The sequence below is a fragment of the Dendropsophus ebraccatus genome, chromosome 1 (assembly GCF_027789765.1).
Source record: "Dendropsophus ebraccatus isolate aDenEbr1 chromosome 1, aDenEbr1.pat, whole genome shotgun sequence".
In the NCBI taxonomy this organism is placed as follows: domain Eukaryota; kingdom Metazoa; phylum Chordata; class Amphibia; order Anura; family Hylidae; genus Dendropsophus; species Dendropsophus ebraccatus.
In genome coordinates, this window is record NC_091454.1 from 159,777,944 (window position 1) to 159,798,903 (window position 20,960).

Here is a 20,960-nt window from a genome sequence, read left to right on the forward strand (position 1 = left end):
TTAACATCTACACGGACCACAAGAACCTCCTCTACCTCCAGTCGGCTCAACGCCTCAATCCCCGGCAGGCCAGGTGGTCTCTCTTCTTCTCTCGGTTCAACTTTACCATCCATTTTCGTCCAGCCGAGAGGAACCTAAAGGCCGATGCATTATCCCGAGCATCCGATGTCATGGGGCAAGAGGAATCTCCTCGTCACATAATACCTCCCGACCGCCTAGTACCAGTTGCTACTTCTGCTCTGCAGAGACTGCCCCCCGGGAAGACTTATGTGCGCCCCGCGCTCCGTAGACGCATCTTGAAGTGGGGGCATTCCTCTTTGGTGGCCGGGCATCCAGGAACTCAAAAGACTGGGCAATTGATCTCCCGTCACTACTGGTGGCCCAATCTCCTCCAGGATGTCAAGGATTTTGTGGCTTCCTGTGCAGTCTGTGCCAGGAATAAGTCTCCCCGTCAAAGACCTGCCGGCCTACTTTTGCCCTTGCCAGTCCCGGACCATCCCTGGCACCACATTGGGATGGATTTCATCACCGACCTACCACCATCTGCGGGCAATACTGTTATTTGGGTGGTGACGGACCGCTTCTCTAAAATGGCTCACTTCGTGGCTCTTCCTGGCCTACCCTCTGCTCCTCGTCTGGCTCAGTTGTTCTTCCGACACATCTTCCGCCTGCATGGACTTCCTCTTCACATTGTGTCCGACCGAGGCTCTCAATTTGTCTCTAAGTTTTGGCGTGCCCTCTGCTCGCAGCTCCAAGTAAAGCTGGACTTCTCATCAGCCTACCATCCCCAGTCTAACGGGCAAGTGGAGAGAGTCAATCAGATCCTGGGTAACTACCTACGGCATTTTGTGTCCAGCCGCCAAGACAACTGGTCCGACCTCCTTCCATGGGCGGAATTCTCCTATAACCATCTGGACTCGAGTTCCACAGGCAAGTCTCCTTTCTATGTGGTCTACGGGCATCATCCTCGTCCTCCTCTGCCTCTCTCTCCATCCTCTGGGGTTCCAGCCGTGGAGGAGCTGTTATCTGACCTGCAGTCGATCTGGGAACAAACTCGACAGTCCTTACTCAAAGCCTCAGAACGCATGAAGGGCCAGGCTGATAAGAAGAGGAGACCTGCCACAAATTTTCGTCCAGGTGACAAAGTCTGGCTCTCGGCCAAATATGTTCGACTCAAGATTCCCAGCTACAAGTTGGGTCCTCGATTCCTTGGTCCTTTTTCGGTGCTGAAACGCATAAACCCTGTCACCTACAAACTCCGCCTGCCCCCTACTATGCGGATTCCGAACGCCTTCCATGTCTCCCTCTTGAAGCCTGTGGTCCTCAACCGGTTCTCCGATCAGTCTCCGTTCTCTGTTCCACAAGCCGTCTCAGACGACGTCTACGTTGTTAAAGATATTCTGGCCATGAAAACTGTCAGAGGGAGACGTTTCTTCCTGGTGGACTGGAGAGGATTTGGTCCGGAGGAGAGGTCCTGGGAACCCGAGGCTAACATCCTGGATAAAGATCTCATCAAGGGGTTCCTGCAGGCAAGAAAGAGGGGGAGGCCAAAGGGGGGGGGTACTGTCATGGCCGCGGCGGCGTCCCGTGCTCCGGGACGCCGCCGCAACCGCCATCCAGCTCAGGCAGCCGCCGGGGTCCTGGTGCAGGGACCCGGCGCTGCTGTCTGTTCGGCCCCGGGGGGCGCCTCACCTCGTCCCGCTCCTCCTTCCGTCTGTGCCGGCCGGCGCGCGCGTCCCCGCCTCCTAGGGCGCGCGCGCGCCGGCTGTCTCAGATTTAAAGGGCCAGTCCGCCCCTAATTGGTAGTTGCACCCAATCACTCCCTATAAATCCCAGCATGCCCTGTCCCCTGTGTTGGAGCCTCTACATGCTTCCCATAGCGTTTGGCCCAGCTCCCTGTTGTTCCTGATACCTGTCCGCTACCTGGTCCCTAGTCCTTGTTCCTGATTCCTGTCCGCTACCCAGTCCCTACTCCTAGTCCCTGGTTCCTGCTTCCCGTCTCTCTGCTGTTCCTGTGTTCAGCCTGTCACCTGCGGTACGCTTACACGCCACTGTCAGTACCTGCCCCTGTCACGCCTCGCCTGCCGTCACCAGCAACCAAGCCAGGGGTAGCGACCTGGGGGTCGCCTGCCGCAGCAAGTCCATCCCGCCTTGCGGCGGGCTCTGGTGAAAACCAGCGGCCCCTTAGACTCCGCTCCCTGGTGAGGTTTGTGCTATCGCTGGTGCCGGTCCAGTGGATCCACTACTCCGGGCGTTACAGTATTTATTAGCCCCATTTCCTCTGTATACTGTAGTTTAGTCATTTGGTCCTATATCCTTACCACAATTTACAGATGAAAAAAAGAAGACCCTATTTGTGTCAGCTGTTCAGATCACATGCTCCATCTGGATTCTGGGAAACAGTTGAAGTATTTGTCATATCCTTATAAAACATTATTAAACTAAAATAAACATTCCAGAGCAATTGGCATGTTTGGATAGGCTTACTATACTTATAATGACCAACTGTATTGTTCTATGGAAGAAAAATCTGAATCTAGTTGTCATTAGTAATGAGTTATGCTGCTTTTAAGAAACTTAAACCTACATATTGTTTTCTTGTAGGTAAGGTATTTGTCCCCAAGCATATGCCCCTGGAGCGGGAGCCAGAGGAGAGGGTGACCTTGGAGCCTGAACTGGAAGAAGCCCTTGCAAGTGCCACAGACACAGAGCTGAGTGATCTTGCCAGTAAGTAGCAGAAGTAATGGCCGTATGTAATCTACTACATATAATACAGTATATGAAACTAATATCAGCATTGGAGAGTTATGTTTGCAGGGGCTGCAGCTACAGAAGATAACCATTGGAATTGGATAACCATTTTTTTTATAATTGAAGTCAATGGAAAAACGGATCAAAATGGATGCACACAATTGCATCTGTTTTTCCATCCGTTTTTGCAAAAACAGATGAAAAAAAAAACGGATTGCAAAAACGCAATGTGAACCCAGCCTTATTCAGAAGAATGTCTCAGAATCAGCTGCACAGAACAATGAAAGGATGCATTCACACGCTCCAGGAAATTGTCCGTGGTCTCGGATCTGCGACCACGGACAATTTTAGGTCCCATTGAGTCCATTCAGACAATCCGTGCTGCAATCCCCTCCACTGTCCGTGCAGCGAAAAAATAGGACATGTCATTTCTTGGACTGGAATCACGGCATGGATCCCCCAATAGGACTCAACGGGATCTGTGTTTTTCACTGATTCCACATATACCACATGCGTGGAATCTGTGAAAAACAGGGATCCCATGTCTCCCTCCCAAACCCAACAGCTGAATGTGTCACACCCCCCCATATTCACCTGAGCCATCGTGGCCCCCTGTTCCTTCTCCCGGCTCCCCGGCACACGAGTGACGTCACGCGGGAGATGGGAGAGGAACGCCACTTCAGTTCAATATATGCAGGCTCAGCAGCCAGCGGCTAACCTGTCCAGGGTAACCTTCTAGGCTGTGGTGGGGGTGCGCTGCCAGGGCTGAGAGGGGGTGGCAGTGTCTGTCAGTGTCCGTTCTGTAACAGCTTCAGAGATGCGCTGCCATGGGGTCTGTCACATTTAGCTGTGTGGCACAGTCAGCCCCTACATGGGGGGGGGAAAATTCATCCTATTAGCCTATTAATCTATGGTATTTTTTTAGAAGAGGTAAAAAAAAAAAACTCCATGAGGTAAAAGTCAGTTTTGCCAATTAAAGGGTGAAAAATTCCTTCTTGACTGGCAATGTGGCAATCCCTGGTTCAACAAACCTTCTCCAGAATCTAGTGACTATAACCTGTAATATTATTACTGGTATCCAGGCCCATTGTGATGTCTTTTATTCAGTTCACCTCTGGTAGGGAGTTCCATAGTCTCACTGCTCCTACTGTAAAGAATCCCCTTCTGTGATGTAGAAACATTTTTTCCACTAGAGATAGGAGTTTTCAGCAAAACCAGAGACAATCGGCACTACAGGCACAATCATTGACAAACATTGGTAACAATATTTTCAAAAGATAAAGTAGTGGCACTCACCAGTGTAGATTATCGTGCAGGTTCCTTTATTTTAGTAACGCGTGGACATTAACAAGGCAGACACCAGACAGGTTCAGGTAGTGCTGCCTTCTGCGGCCGTTATTCACGGCCAGTCTCTTACGTGGTGTGAACATAGCCTAAGGGTACATTCACACTGACCGACTCGCAGTGTGTTGCCCAGCCGCAGCCACTGATTGGCTGGGTGGGAGAGCAGGAAGCCGGGACCCCGTGCAGCAAGAGACAGGTAATGTATACAGAGAGCAGGAGCCAAGCGGGAGCCAATGAAGCGGTTAAGGGGGTGGCTGCATTATTATGTATGCACAGGACCCTAGCTCATAGCGGGTCTCGCTGCAAAATTCGCAGCGAGATTACCGCTGCGAGTCAGTCAGTGTGAACGTACCCTAAGGCTGGGTTCACACTATGTATATTTCAGGCTGTATTTGGTCCTCATGTCAGGTCCTCATAGCAACGAAAACCAGGAGTGGATTGAAAACCCAGAAAGGATCTGTTCACACAATGTTGAAATTGAGTGGATGGCCGCCATATAACGGTAAATAACTTCCATTATTTCAATATAACAGCCGTTGTTTTAAAATAACAGCAAATATTTGCCATTAAATGACGGCCATCCACTCAATTACAACATTATGTGAACATAGCCTTTCTGTGTTTTCAATCCACTCCTTGTTTTGGTTGCTATACAGCCTCAAACATACAGCCTCAAATATACGTAGTGTGAACCCAGCCTCTAACTGTATGCAATATTCTTTATGTAGTGTGACTAGTGATTTATACAGTAGTAGAACTAGCTCTTTGTCACCCCGACTATTTCTTTGTCATTTGCTTTTGCAGCAGCTGCCTGACACTAGTTGCTAAATTTACTGTTAACTAAAACCCCTAAGTCCTTTCATGTCACTTTTATCCAGTGTTTTCCTATTTAATATGTAATCCTAGCCTGGATTTTTCCTCCCCTTGTGCATAACCTTAAATTTATCATTGTTTTATCATCTGCGACCTCTCACCTAAGCCTCCTTTCTATCCAGATCCATTTGTTCTCTATTGTGTTACCCTCTTTACACAGTTTAGTATCAGGTTGACAGGAAGATGAAGAAAGACTGTAGCATTACAAAAACAAGTAATGGGGACATTACATTTATTGATGGACTGAAGGCGGTCACTGGCCATTTGAATAGCTACTTCTGCTCAGTGTTTTCAGAAATAGCCTTTCTCAGTCTCAAGATAAGGCAATTGGTCCAGATGGCGTCCTCTCCAGGGTTCTTAAAGAACATTGATCAGTGATTGCTGCCCCCCTGATGGATCTGTATGACCAATGCCTCCTAACAGGAGATGTTTTAGATGATTAGAGATTGTGTTATGCCCATCCACAAGAAGGGTTATTAGAGAAAAGCCCAGTAACTACAGGGCAGTTGGCTTGACATCTGTAGTTTCAAAAATGATGGAAACGCTTCTAAAAAAAAAAAAAAAAAAAGGTAATGGATTTAGATTTAATAGATATGTGGTCAACACAATGGAAACTGCCTGCAGTTTAATGTTTCCAAATGTAATTTTCAAATAATGCACTTGGGGAGAAATAATCCTCTATCCAAGTATCATATCGATAGTTCTGTGTTAACAAAGACTTCAGAAGAGAAGGACTTAGGGGTAGTGATTACTTAAAATGAGTCACCGGTGCAACCAGGTGCTAGGTAAAGCTAATCGTATGCTGGGCTGTATAGCCAGAGGTATAACCAGTAGTAAGAGGGAGATTGTGATCCAGCTGTATATAGCTCTAGTGAGACCACATCTGGAATACTTTGTCCAGTTGGTGAATGGTCAGAAGCTTGAAACATATCAGTAAAGACTTAAGGATATAAATAAGTATAGTCTGAAAAAAAAGAAGGTAAAAGAGGAAACATGATTGAAACCTTCAAAGTGAACATACCATTTGTACATTCACTTTAGGTGTTTCACATGGATAGAATGGCGTCGGCGCAGGGAAGCAGGTGCTGCGGTCCATTTTTTTTAACTGAGGCACAGTTTCCGTGCACGGTGCCATTCTATTTCCAGGTACCGGCCGAGGGGGAAGCACTGGAAGCGGACTGGCCTGCCCCCAGTGGGAGGGAACCCCTGTTCTTTTATGATGCACCTCCATTGATTCTAATGGAGCCACATCATAAAAGAGCGGGGGTTTCCTCCCACTAGAGGGGGGGGGGGGGGCAGCACGCCTCCCATGCTTCACCCCCGGCCGGTACCCGGGAATAGAGCGGCGCCATACCTAGGAACCAGGCCGTGGTTCAAAAAAGGACAGCAGCCCTGGCTTCCCCGAGCAGGCGCCATTTTATCCATGTGAAACACTTAAAGTGAATGTACTGATGGTACATTCGCTTTAAGCATATTAAAGGACAAAATAAGGTTCAAGAGGGAAGTGTTTTTAATTAAAAAAAAAAAAAAACTTAGAACAAGAAGAAGAGGACTTGTGAGGTTAGTTGGGGGGAAAGGTAAGAAACAACCCAAGAGAATATAACTTTACTGAAAGAAAAAAGGGCCCTATTCCACAGTAACGATAATTGGCCGGATCGGCACCATTTGGCCCGATTCGGCCGATTATCGTTTGGTGAAATAGAGAGAACGATCAGCCGATGATCGTGTCATCGGCTGATCGTTCATTTAGGGCCAGACCTAAAATCATCGTTACGGTTGAATAGCGGTGCGCGGCTGGCGACCGACGATTTGACAAGCATCAGCAGTATACATTACCTGTCTAGGCTTCTTCTCAGCGCTGTCTTCATCCCCGGGTCCCGCGCGCTCTATCTTCAGAATGGCCGGTCAGCTGACGGAGCGCTCAGCCAATCACAGGCCGGAACCTCCGCGGCCTGTGATTGGCTGAGTGTGGCCTGTCAGCTGACCGGCCATTCTGAAGATAGAGCGCGCGGGACCCGGGGATGAAGACCGCGCGGAGAAGAAGCCTGGCCAGGTAATGTATGATGCTGCAGGGACATCGTTACCTCGCCGCTCGTTTACATCGTTGATCGGGCCCTCCTCGGCCCGTGGAATAGGACCCTTAGCTTCCAGCAGATGTGGTAGGTTAATCTACAGTAACTGAGGTTAACCTGCCTGGGATAAACATATATCTATCCTAAGATAATAAGAAGGAATATACTCGAAGGGCCGACTAGATGGACCCAGTGATCTTTGTCTGCTGACAGTCTATGTTTCTATGTTCAGTTTACATTATTCAAGCTCCTGATTTCTTTTTCTAGGATACAAGCTAGTAAGGGTTTGTTCACAGGTTTTAGAATATTTTTAGAGTATGTTTGTATGTGCTCTATACATTGTGGATTTTATGCCGCAGATTTTATGCTGTGTTTAATTGATTTACTCTACTAGTATAATTAAATGCAGCATAAAACTTGTGACATTGTCACATCAATATCCACATATGAAAACTAGGGATGAGCGAACCGGCCGAGGTCCGGGTTCGTATGAACCTGAACTATCGGCTTCTGATTCCCGCTGTCTGCCCGCTCCGTGGAGAGGGTGGATACAGCCTGAGGACCACCTGGAAAACTGGGATACAGCCTATGGCTATGGCTGTTTCCCAGTTTTCCAGGCGGTCCTCAAGGTTGTATCCACCCTCTCCACGGAGCGAGCAGACAGCGGGAATCAGAAGCCGATAGTTCAGGTTCATACGAACCCGAACCTCGTCCGGTTCGCTCATCTCTAATGAAAACCTCTGTGTGAACATATCCTAATGCAGTGTGGGGCATATCTATCTGTTTAAACACAAATGCACATATACTGTAGATAATGTAGATAACGTATACTGAACAAATACAGGAAAGGGTTCTTTTAGTTGATGTCAGTGGCAATGCTTTTCAAAAATGTGCCACGATACGAGAATCTATTATGTGTGAGTGCAACATAAAAGAAAGATCCCTCATTCAAAACATCAGAAAGCACCATCATGTAGGTTAAAGTAGACATCAATAAACATGTGTATGCAGGTTTTATTATTGAGCTGGCATGTTTAGCTACAAGGCTGTATTCTGCTCTTGTATTTTAGCTGTCCTAGGAGTACAACATTTTTCCAGCAGACCACAGGGAAATGAGGATGGATCGGATGGAGTAGATCTTAGAAGTAAGTAATATTTAATGGGAGCAAGCAATGTGCATGTCATGATCGCGCCTGAAAAGGCATCAGTGCCACCCTCTGCTGCGAAGATTCGACCTCTGCGCCAAAGACTGCGATTTTGGCCATAATCTTCCATTTATTCTGTGTTTTGTTTGCCTTTGTGTGTGCCCTGTCTGAACTGTGGAATAAAAGAAAAGGAAAAAAGGCCCGGCGCCTCGTGTAATACTGACAAATATATAGGATGATTGAGAGATAGAAGGTTGCTCACCTTGTTGCCCCTTGGGCTTTGTGCGTATCACCCCTCACTGTCCGTGGGGGTACTGGGGGTCCTGTGAAAGGTCCGAGGTATGTGGTGGATAGGATAATGGCTGCTGAAGCTGATGATACCCAAAAACGGGTTACTCCCAAATGGAGGGGCCCGTGAGGACAAGTATAGGTAAGAGATAAAAATAAAACCGCAGGGGTATATATTACCAGCGCTGCCAAAATTATCCAAAGATAGCCGGATGTAGTAAGACAATAGGTTTATTCTTAAAAGCTTTTAAGAATAAACCTATTGTCTTACTACATCCGGCTATCTTTGGATAATTTTGGCAGCGCTGGTAATATATACCCCTGCGGTTTTATTTTTATCTCTTACCTATACCTGTCTGAACTGTGTCTTATTTCTTCTGGTCTGCTAATTGTTTTCCCTGCCCCACCCGTGTCTGTGCTTCTAAGCTTCCCTGGTCATGTAACGGTTAACCTGCCTTTGCCTCAGTGATTGACAGCTGGTCCCTCCTATCATCTTCTGGACTTGGTTCCTGGTGTCCTATTTAAGATTTCAGCTTCTGCCTGTGCCTTGCCGGTTATTGACTTAGTCTCTGCCTGCTTGCGTGTTCTGTTTTCTAGTTTCTCCTGATTCCTGCTTTGTATCTCTGACCTCCCTTGCTTGCTGCCTGCCCCCGACCATATTGCCTGTTATTTGACTAGTCTTTTGGATCCTGATTTTGTACCTTTGCTGCCAGACTGTTGTGACCCGGATTGCTGACCATTCTTATTGTGTTTGTTCGTTTTGTCTTGTCTACTGTTTCACGTATTCAGGCCAGAGATCGCCGCCAAGTTGTCCGCTGCCATTTTAGGGCAGATTGCGGCAATTAGGTAGGGACAGTGGGCGGGGCTGAGCTCAGGGCTCACTGTCTCTGTGTTTGGTGTGACTGGTCCTGACAGTGCAGCTGTTTACCGGATGCCGATCAACGCTAACATACCCATGTATTACTATAATGACCTTGTGTCGTAGATGTCGTGAAAGCTGAAAAGGTAAAACCTACATTTGAAGACCCTCCAAATCCAACAAATGTGGAAGAGAGTTTACAGAGGATAAAAGCTAATGATCCTTTCCTTGTTGATGTCAACTTGAACAACATTAAGGTTTGTAACAATTATACATGATCACCCCTCACTAACTGGAAACCCTAGGATTCAAGTGTAACAAATAGACTTAACATTGTAATTAAATCAACTGATACAATTTTGTCTAGTTGTTTATGGAAATATATCCAACTTACTTAAAAGGTTTTCCTGAGATTTTAAGTTAAGATCCCAGAGCAGGAAAAGTTTTATATATATATATATATATATATATATATATATATATATATAACCAAAACAATTACTTAGGCTAAATCTCTGAAGATAGAACTTTAATTTTTGGCCTCCAACCCATACCTGTACATGCTTGACCTAAAGGGGTTATCCAGGCTTTTAACAATAATGACCAGACAGGCCATGAGTATTAGATCGCTAGAAAACCACCTCTCTGCACCTATGTTGATCAGTAGAGATGAGCGAATCAATCATCTAAACAAAGCAAAGTGCTTTGTTTGATCAGCGCTCCGCTTGTAAAGCTACCGGTCTTTCATCGCTGCTCTGCTACCTGCCACTGGCCTAGGATGAAGAAACTTTTCCGGGAAACCAGCTTTTGCTCCGGTACTCGGGGTGGAGTGGCAGGGAGCAGAGCAGTGCTGACAGCCTGGTGGCATGATGAGCAGAGCACTGATGAAATGAAGCTATTCGCTTCTGCTGAGCGATTTGCTCATCTCTATTGATCAGCTGTTTAAAGAGGCTGCAGAGCTAGCAAAGAAAGGCAACCTTTCCAGTATTTATTGGTGCTTGGCCTTGTAGACAATGTTCTTTGAGTAGCAGTAGTGCAAGGAACTGCATCGTTTTCCCAATCACTTTGCATCACACACACTTCCATGGAGTGCCAGTAAACACTGAACTGGTTGCGAAGAGACCTAGGGCCTCTTTAAACTAAGCTAATTGTCAATGTTAAAAGCCCAGATAACCCCTTTAACAGTACTCCAGGCCATTGTCAGATCATGACTGTTTCCCTGAACAGACCTAGCTCCACACTTAACACCTCCAACGTATCCATATTGGGTTGGGTGGAGGCTTAGGAAATTAAACATTGTCACTAACTCACTGTCCAGTCTGCAATGTTGGTTGCAAAAGTAGCACTTGTTACTGCAGTGAAGAGTTGTTCTTTCTGAATGGGGGTGGCCCGCCTGATCAGCAGGTCTGCTCCATGTCTCCCAGCCTTTAGCATACCTGGCTTTCAGTCCTCCTGTCTTTTCTGAAGATGAGTCAAAGCCAGGCCTACGTTACCCATACCAACAACACAACCACTTGTCCAAAGTTTACCATTAGCACCTGCTTTTTTTATATCCTAGTTGGGCTTCTCACCACCATAGCAGCACAGCAGAACACAACCAGCGTGACCACATACATCTCCCAATCTCTTCCTGGGCCTATGCTGCATACTTTAGAAGCCTGCATATGTACTTTCAGTCCTTTACTAGCTCTCTTCTCCTGTTTAACAACCTCTTCCTGATTCCTGCTAGAAATGGGACACCTAGTGGCAACAACAGAAATTACAGGGTTAAATCCAATACATAAAATTGCATAAAATGTCAGTACAAGCAACAGTAAACATATAAGGGGACATTTATAAGACCGGCCTACTTGTATGCTGGTCTTAAATTAGGCTCCATCCCCAATCACCCTGTCGGATTCACTAAGAGGCGCATGCCTCTTAGTGAAATCGGCCTAACCTGTGCCTGCCATGCGATAGATGCAGAAATCTACACCGCCATGATTTATATCTGCGAGCAGACATACATAAGTCATGGTAAATCTGGCACGGGAGGAGGCCACGCTTCCTCCCGCCTTGCCAAACACCCCCTGCCTGCCCATTAGGCAGGTGATACGGCTGGCTTACCCAGGGAGAAGGGGGCCAATCTGCGCCTTGTCTCTTGCCTACGCCAGAGGTACAACTATGATGAATCTCCCCCATAGTTATATACATATATTATCCACAAAGGCAAAAAAATATAAAATAAACCACTAAGCAGTCCATAAATTGCAATGGGGGACATAGAGTTCCCCCCCATCCTTACAAGTGATATGACTCTCAGCACTGAGGGGACACGTGAACATACCCTTATAAAGTCTGCTGTACAAGAATAATGTCCTTTTAAGTGAATGACTTGATTACTATTTTTATTGTGAGTTACTGCGGAGTTTAATTTGGGAATGTGCCTCGTGAAAAATACTGGCTGGTGCTGTAACCCCCCAACTAAAAGCTCTGTTCATACTTAGTGTTTTTTCTGTTGCGCAGTGAGTGATGTCTATTATGCTGAACTGTTTCATTTGTTGAAAAAAATGGAAACCTACTGATTCCATTAAAAGGACCAATGATCACATGTATTGTTGGCTGGATTACAACTAGCATAATTCTAGTGAATTCTTTGGACCCTGAAATGTGTTGCTTGAGAGATTACATTAATAAAACATTATTGCTGTTTCATTGCAAGAGTTATGCTGGTTGTAGTGCAGCAAACTTAAACTACTGGTGATGCTCGCTTATTTTCTGACCCATACCGATCTTAAAGGGGTTATCCAGTGCTACAAAAATATGGCCACTTTCTTCCAGAGAAAGCAGCACTCTTGTCTCCAGTTTGGGTGTAGGTTTTGTATTGGTCCGTTTACCCGAAGTGATAATTCGCCCCATCGATCGTTTAACTATTTTGAAGAAATCATTTGGTTTTATAACGATCAGCATTTAGATGAATAAATCGTTAGAAAAATCGTTATTGTGATTGTTTTTAAGATCGCTTAAGCCCATCTCACACATCTCTGCAAATTTTTAGCCAATGACCAACCACGATTTGAGAACATGTTGAAAGATGACAATGAAAGATTTCTCGCTCGTCGCTTGATTGTTCACTGTGTTTACAAGAGCCGATTATCGCTCAAATGCGATCATTATTGTGAAAATTTGTTCCGTGTAAACGCACCATTACTCTGTTCTATTGAAGTGAATGGAGCTTAACTGCAAACCCCACCTGAACTGAATGCAAGAGTGGTGCTGTCTCTGGAATCAAGTGGCCATGTTTTTGTAGGGCTGGAAAACCCCTTTAAAAATTACAATTGGAGCAATTGCTGGTGACTAGTGATAGTTTACTGAACGTTTCAGTTCGTCCAAACCCAAACGTCATTTGGCTCCTGATGGCTGATGAAGTTGGATTCAGTAAGTCTGCTTATCTCTACTGGCGACTAATCACTTTTTGTTTGGTGACAGTTAACCTATAGGTCCCTATTAACAAGCAGGCTTGAATGGGTTATCCCAAGATTAAAAGTGAATGTACTGTAGCAGTGGACCAGCCACTCCACTCACTCTGACAACTGATCTCTGTTCTTATTATCAGGCAGTTACGTGTGTATGTTTGTGTGTACCAGGGCTCTGCTAAAACTATTGTAAAGGTTCATAGATCCATACAAAGTTGTGCGTACATGTAAATTTTGCTTTAAGGATGTATCACCTGTTTTGTTTTTCAATGATCTGTAGAACATCCCTATACCAACCCTAAAGGAATTTGCAAAGTCTTTGGAATCAAATACCCATGTTAAGAGTTTTAGCCTTGCAGCAACAAGAAGCAATGATCCAGTAGCTATTGTAAGTATATATTAGACATGAATTATTCTAGATAATGGTGATTGAAATCACAAGGTCACACCATGCTTATAAAGAAGCTAGATTCAAATGTCGATAGTTCGGGTTCGTACAAACCAAACCTCGCCCGGCTTGCTCATCTCTAATCCAAATACAGTGGTGCCTTGGATTACGAGCATAATTCGTTCCGGGACCGTGCTTGTAATCCAAATCCACTTTTAAACCAAAGCAACTTTTTCCATAAGAAATCACCCATATGCAGACACTTGGTTCCACACCCAAAAATAATAATAATTTTTTTATTCTGAATAACATGTAGAACAGATGAAACAAACAATGAGAAACAGCTGAATATGTGATAATATAAGTTACTGTACAGTATAGCAATCAGCATGTGGAGTATAATGTATAGTGAGTGCATAAACCTGGAAAACACAGCAGCAGTTTGTAGATACAGGAGGGAGCTGCAGATCCAAATAATGCAGTAGCGTAGTACAACAGGCTAGAATAGAGAAGCAGTGTGAATGGATGAGTATAAGTGCAAGCACATTAGAGCAGCAGTGTGTATAGCTGAGTGTGAATGCAGCCACATTATAGCAGGAATGGAGAGGATGAGAAACACAAGGACTGACAAAGAGCATGAAGGAATGAGCAGGGCAGATGTGGGCAAATAAATGTAACGCTCTCTGTCTGGGGAGAGAGGGGTTACAGCTATGAAGAGATTACCTCCACAGTCCTGTCCCCTGATGCAAGCCCCAGCATGAAGTGGATCTGCCATGAATTGCAGGTGAGGGAGACTTCCTGGGTCAAAGTACAGTGCTGTAGACCCCACTATGCAGACCATTTGCCTCCCCAACTCTCCCTTCCACCCAGTACAGGGAGCTCTTAAACCAAAGCAATGCTCTTCAACCAAGTTACAATTTTGAAAAACTGTGAGCTCTTGTTAAACGCTCTTAATCCAAGTTACTCTTAAACCACGGTACCACTGTATATATCATAGCTTGTGGCCATGTATTGTGATCATAGCTGTAATTCGTAGCATGGGGGTTATATATAGGAACATACAATAACCATACATTGTAAGCCATAAGATTGTCCCTGGCTGCACCCCTCTCCGATGACTTTACCAATAGTGAGATATCAGACCATGTTGTCTCCGGGCCATTCCTGCTTCTGTGACATCTAATGTAATTGTCTGGTACGTGCGACAACTAGTATTCAGTATGTAGCCACATAACCCCTAGTGATGTCAATGTCGCTTCAAGCATTTTTACCATCAATGCACATTGTAATGTCATTCTTCTGACTGATGTCATCCCTATTGTAATTCTATCACATGCGTTTTACATATGTAAAGTAAGAACAGTTGTCTGAAGTGTGTAATAATGTGTGTAACTTATCCCTTACCATTCTGCCATCTTTAAGGCTTTTGCAGATATGTTGAAAGTTAATAAAACTTTGAGGAGTCTCAACATTGAAACAAACTTCATAACTGGAACTGGGATTTTGGCTCTTGTAGAAGCTCTGAAACAAAACCGCACCCTGACAGAGATTAAGATTGCTAATCAGGTAATGGTATAATCATTTATTTAGCATGGGACAGCTAGTTATAGCTCAGACCCATCTGACATCTACCTTCCTGCCTGCAGAGACAGCAGCTGGGGACTGCCGTGGAAATGGAAATCGCTCAGATGCTTGAAGAGAACGCAACAATTCTTAAATTCGGTTATCAGTTTACACAGCAAGGCCCAAGGACCCGAGCAGCTGCAGCCATTACCAAGAATAATGACTTAGGTGAGTTCTGATGTGATAACATTACCGGCAGCATAGAGCACCCCGCAGTATGACTGTAAGTGATACCAGATATCACCAGCTATACCAGAATGGTCAACAGATGTCAGACATCAAAGATTAGGAAGCCAGGTATAACAGAAGGGAAAGCAGCTTCTAGAGTGAAGGAGCAGAGAATAGTCATTGCACATATGAAGGTGCTCTGGTGTCATTTGGTCAGCAATGCAGAGCATGCAGAAATCAGTATATAAAAAAAAAAGTGGAGTAAAAAATACTAGAAAACAGTTGTACATATTTTCATGCTGATCCTTGAATGTAGCCTGTGTTATATTCCAGAGCTGCATTCACAATTCTGCTATGTGCCATCAAAAAATAATGAAAACTGCTCATTACCAGTAAGTCTAATGAAATCCCCAAATAATAATAATCATAGAGATAAGCGAACCTGGAGCATGCTCGAGTCCATCCGATCGTTCGGCATTTGATTAGCGGTGGCTGCTGAACTTGGATAAAGCCCTAAGGCTATGTGGAAATCATGGATATAGTCATTGGCTGTATCCATGTTTTCCAGACAACCTTAGAGCTTTATCCAAGTTCAGCAGCCCCAGCTAATCAAATGCCGGTCGGGTTCGGATGGACTCGAGCATGCTCCAGGTTCGCTCATCTCTATTCATAATGTAAAAACCTTAGCGAGAGCTGCATAAACTATACAGGACAGGGCAACTGATGCTTCCAAAAGTACACAGGACCAGCAGCAATTAAGTCACTAGAGCCAATGTGGCATCCATAAGGATTCAAAACTTCACCTGTAATGGATTAAAACGCCCAAATTAAAAACAGCAACGCCTCCACTACCTTTTTTGCGGCACAACTGATACTGTGAATTAAGAATTATTAAGCTAAGGCAGGATTTATGACCTACAACTCCAAATGGTATTCCCTTCTCTCGGTGTCTGATAGCAAATTATGGCAGTGAGACAAGGGACTCCCCCCCCCCCCCCCCCCCCCCCCCCCTTCCTTCTCATGATCCTTTTCCATTCTAATTTTAGTAAAGTAACAGAAACAGAACTTTTCCTTTTATATATTCTGTGATCGGGGCTGGGTGACGGAAGCTACTTCAAAAAAATAGAGCCCACCAGCTGCCATAATATCTGTATCCAGCACCCTGGGCCACGGCAGTATAAGCACTGAGGCCAGTGAGTTCAGCACATTATCACTGCAGAGAAGTAAGCAATTTAGCCAGGAGGACTGGAGCGCCGTCACTGGACTCAGCAAGGATATACAATGTGTTATTTTATCACCATAGCCGGCTGTAACTGATACAGCTACTTTCAAGGGGTTGTTTAACATATAAAACTTTTTTTACCTTTACCCCTTCTGAATGTATGATGTACATGGCATACCTCATCTGGGGAGGTATGGAACAGGCTCAGAACTCAATAGCAACTGCATAGTAATGGTTATGCTGATCAGTTATGCCAGTGCTTCTCAAACTTTTTCTACTGGAGCCTCACCCAAAAGACCAAGGCAATGCCTGGGCCTCACCAGACTGACCAAGAGGGTGCCTGGGCCTCACTATCTGTGGTGAAAGTCCATTTAAAAGCTGAAAATAATGTTAGGGACGCCTTTCACCCGTCTCCCAAGCTCTAGATACCAATGAAGCAAGTACAAAATAAATTAATAATGTTGCTAAAATTGAGATTTTTGCAAACAGCAAAAGGACTGTGCAGATTATAGTTACTTTGTGAAAACTGGCTTCTCAGCTGGGCCTCACCAACAACTAGGGGGCGCCTCACTGGTAAGTCGCCTCACAGTTTGAGTTATGCAATAGGCCTCTGTGGCTTCAATGTTAGATCTGCTGGTACAAAGACACAGGATTGACTGCAAACTGCAGTGCAATAGTATTGCAGTGTGTCATACAACTGATCAAATCATCGCTTGTACAAATGAAAAAAGTACCTACTGCCAGAATAGTTTGTCACATCTGGAGATGAGCACAATTTGAGCATGCTGAATGAAGTCTGATCGCCCTGAGCGCCCCCCCCCCCCCCCCCCAAAAAAAAAAAACAAACAAACAAAAAAACGGAATTCAGCGACTCACAGGTGACGTCTTCTTTGATCTGAGGCGTCACTTTCCTTTTCCTCTCCTTCTGGCTCAGACCTCCATGATGATTTCTTGCAGCAACAGTTCATCTCTTGTGAACCTGCCAGACAAACATCTTAGGTTCGGCACTTTCACAACAACTTCCCCTTTTTTGTGCCATGTGCAGTGAAGTCAGTAGGTATGTGGGTTGCCCCCTGTATGTAGGATCCCCTGCTGTGCCCCCATATAGTAATAATCCTCCCTGTGCTCCCCCCATAGTAATAATCCCACCTGTGCTCCCCCCATAGTAATAACTGTGTAGACCCCCATAGTATAGCCCTCCCCCGAGTAGCCCCCCATAGTATAGCCCTCCCCCAAGTAGCCCCCCATAGTATAGCCCTCTACCCAAGTAGCCCCCCATAGTTTAGCCCTCCCCCCTGTGTAGCCTTCCATAGTATAGCCCGCCCCCCATAGTATAGCCCTCTACCCAAGTAGCCCCCCATAGTATAGCCCTCTCCCCGAGCAGCCCCCCATAGTATAACCCTCCCCCCTGTGTAGCCTTCCATAGTATAGCCCTCCCCCCTGTGTAGCTCCCCACAGTATAGCCCTCTACCCAAGTAGCCCCCCATAGTATAGCCCTCTCCGAGCAGCCCCCATAGTATAACCCTCCCCCCTGTGTAGCCTTCCATAGTATAGCCCTCCCCCCTGTGTAGCTCCCCACAGTATAGCCCTCTACCCAAGTAGCCCCCCATAGTATAGCCCTCTCCAAGCAGCCCCCCATAGTATAGCCCTCTCCCCAAGCAGCCCCCCATAGTGTATTCTTCCCCCGTGTAGCCTTCCATAGTATGGGCCCCTTTGTAGCCCCCACTTGGCAGCATTTATGAGAAAAAAAAAATACTCACCTGTTCTGGATCCTGCAGCAGCGTCTCCCAGCGTCTGGTAGCTGAACTTGCAAGTACAGTGAGCTTCCGGCACAGGCAGCCTGCCACACACTGTCCCGGAAGCTCACTGCTGTAGCCCCGCAGCGCCCGGACTTCTCTCCTCTCCTCAGCAGCTGACATGTGACGTCATCACGTCACATGTCCACCGCCAAACAGGAGAGAAGTCCGGGCGCTGCGGGGCTACAGCAGTGAGCTTCCGGGACAGTGTGTGGCAGGCTGCCTGTGCCGGAAGCTCACTGTACTGCAAGAAATCCGGCGGCCGCGGCTCCTTAACGCCCCTGGAGGGACCGGCCCGGGGGGCGCCCGATCCTGCCGGGTGGGGTAGCGGCGGGGGGAAGATGACGGGGCGGCTGAGCGGCCGGGGCGGGGAGTGCGCCACAAGGTGAGGTCCGGGGGAGGGGGGGAGAGGGTGCCACCAGCGCACCCTAGCTGTCGGCGCCCCGTGCGGTCGCCTGACCCGCCCGCCACTAGAAACGGCCCTGCCCTAGGTGTACCTCAAACGTCTTCAGCCAGTGGTATACAATTGCTAAATGAGCGGACTCAAGCATGCTCAAATTCCACTCATCTCTAGTCACATCGCATCCCAGAAAACATGGAAGAAAAAGCGGTCAAAATTTTATATTTGTTTCACAATGGTACAAGTAAAAATACAGATCAGTGACCCTTCACACAGCTCTGTAGATGAAAAAATATGAACTGTGCTCAAAATGTGGCAATGCCAAACTATTTATTAAGTAGTAAGAAAAGTTTGTAATCCATTATATGGTAAAATGAAAGGTGCCAATAAAAGTACAACTTGCCCCACAAAAATAAACCCTCATTTGATTATGTAAATGAAAATGTTAGGGAAAAGGGGAAAAATAGAAAACAAAGAAAAATCCTGAAGCAAAAACTTTCCTAACTAAATGCTTTCACAGCACTATCCATCAGAAGTAACATTGCACAGCAATATACAGTATAATTCACACTAGCAGCGGGTGGCTATAACAGGAACTGTCACTATTAGGAATTTCATCTTTAAAATAAGTACATACTGTTTGATTCCTATATTTTGTGAACTGAAAGAGCCGGTTTAAACTAGTGACCAAGAAGCTGAACAGAATGCTGTACCTCTTACACTGTTCTGTGCAGCTGATATAGAGAGATATTTTTGAATAACATGGACGATATGCAGTCCTCTCCATTAGCATGAACCCAGTAGTCCTGGATATTCATGAGAAGCAGAAAACTCCACCCCCAGCTGCTGATTGGCAGTTATCTATCCATGCTGTGTATAGGGGCTCAACTGTCAATCAGCACCCTGGGGGTGGGATCAAATATCCTGCATATTAGGAGAATGGCTGAACAGAAAATGTAAGTAATACACCGATCTGTTCAGCATTTCTGTCACTAGATTATGCTGCCCAGCAAAAACTTAGTGAAAGATTCCCTTTAAATATGTAAATAAAATATTCAGATTTTATTAAACTAATTCTGTTTCTCTCTGCAGTTCGTCAAAAAAGAATTGAAAGGGACCATCAGTAAAGGGGGTAAAGCTGGAGATTCACATGCTGTCTTCTTTTGGAAGAAGTGGAGGCCAGTCTGCAAGACGGATAGCTGCACTAATGTCATGCAGTCCTTGGGACTACTTTTTATTGCTGACTTCTGAAGACTTATAACAGCACTACATATTTAAATTTTTTTTTTCTTTTCAAAAAACCTGCACTTGTACTTTGCATATGAAAACAGGTTTAATGTGACATACAACTCATGACTGTGTCAGTGGAGTGCTGATGTTGCCAACCCTGTGGTTCTGTCATGTGACCCCCGTTTCTTTTTATATAGGGCACATGGCACTGCCTTGCCATCTTTCAGTAACTTCATATATGATCCGTTTTCAGTTGTCATCTTTCATGTAGCATTTTATACAAACAGTGATTATATAGTTGCCAGGCTCCATTAAAAAGCCAAAAGCAACCAAATAAAAGCTTGCCCCTTTCTGTCTTTGGTTAGAAAAGTGCAACAGCACTGCTTGCAGTCATTTATACACATGTCTCTATAGTATATCTTAGGCTTTTCTCAGCTGTTCACAACCCATGTGAGTCAAGTTAGGTTAGGGCTGGTACGTGACGTAGATCACCATGTTACGCTGCCTAAATCCTGCTACATTGCAGCTGAAATTTAATAGGGCAGCATTGCGGCCTACATGTGGCTGTGACCCTGGAAGGGTTTCTGGTTATGGCCACTTGCGACCACATTCACTTTCATTGGCTGCGAAACAGCGATTTTGGTTATGTGACCTGTGTTGCACACAAAGGGGGAGATTTATCAAACATGGTGTAAAGTGATACAGGCTTAGTTTCCTTTAATTTTCCAAAAGATCTGTGAGGAATGAAAGGTGGAGTCTGCTTGGTTGCTAGGGCAACTGAGCCAGGTTACCTTTTCACCATGTTTGATAAATCTCCCCCAAAGTGTCTATGTAGCCCTCACCTTAACATGTGGTACAGCAAAAAACAAATATAAGGCTAGGTTCACACTGCGTTTTTGCAATCCGTTTTTTTCATCTGTTTGTTTTAAAAAAACAGATGAAAAAAACAGATGCATTTGTGTGCATCCGTTTTGATCCGTTTTTCCATTATCTTCCATTGTAAAAAAAAAAAAAAGGATCAAAACGAATCCGTTTTTTTGACGGACACAAAAACTAGAGATGAGCGAATTTGCCGAAGTTCGGGTTCGTATCGGCTTCTGATTCCCGCTGTCTGCAGCCTCCGTAAACAGGGTGGATACGTAAGGACCGCCTGGAAAACTGGGATACAGCGTATGCCAATGTCTGTATCCCAGATTGCCGGGTGGTCCGTAAGGCTGTATCCGCCCTGTTTATGGAGGCTGCAGACAGCAGGAATCAGAAGTCGATAGTTCAGGTTCATACGAACCCGAACTTCAGCAAATTCGCTCATCTCTAACAAAAACACTGACACTACTTTTGTGTCCGTT

At 45.5% G+C, this 20,960-nt stretch overlaps 1 protein-coding gene across 2 annotated transcripts in view; it reads left to right on the forward strand.

Moving 5' to 3' along the window:
* Positions 1-20,474, forward strand: part of TMOD2 (tropomodulin 2) — an 87,855-nt gene extending 67,381 nt beyond the window's left edge. For both annotated transcript variants that reach the window (XM_069982909.1, XM_069982898.1), the window contains exons 4-10: positions 2,605-2,727; positions 8,111-8,185; positions 9,459-9,589; positions 13,068-13,175; positions 14,598-14,741; positions 14,822-14,966; positions 19,477-20,474. In XM_069982909.1, coding sequence (XP_069839010.1) covers positions 2,605-2,727; positions 8,111-8,185; positions 9,459-9,589; positions 13,068-13,175; positions 14,598-14,741; positions 14,822-14,966; positions 19,477-19,511 — 761 coding nt within the window. In that variant the 3' untranslated portion in view covers positions 19,512-20,474. The remainder of the gene's footprint in view (positions 1-2,604; positions 2,728-8,110; positions 8,186-9,458; positions 9,590-13,067; positions 13,176-14,597; positions 14,742-14,821; positions 14,967-19,476) is intronic.
* The last annotated feature ends 486 nt before the right edge of the window (positions 20,475-20,960 follow it).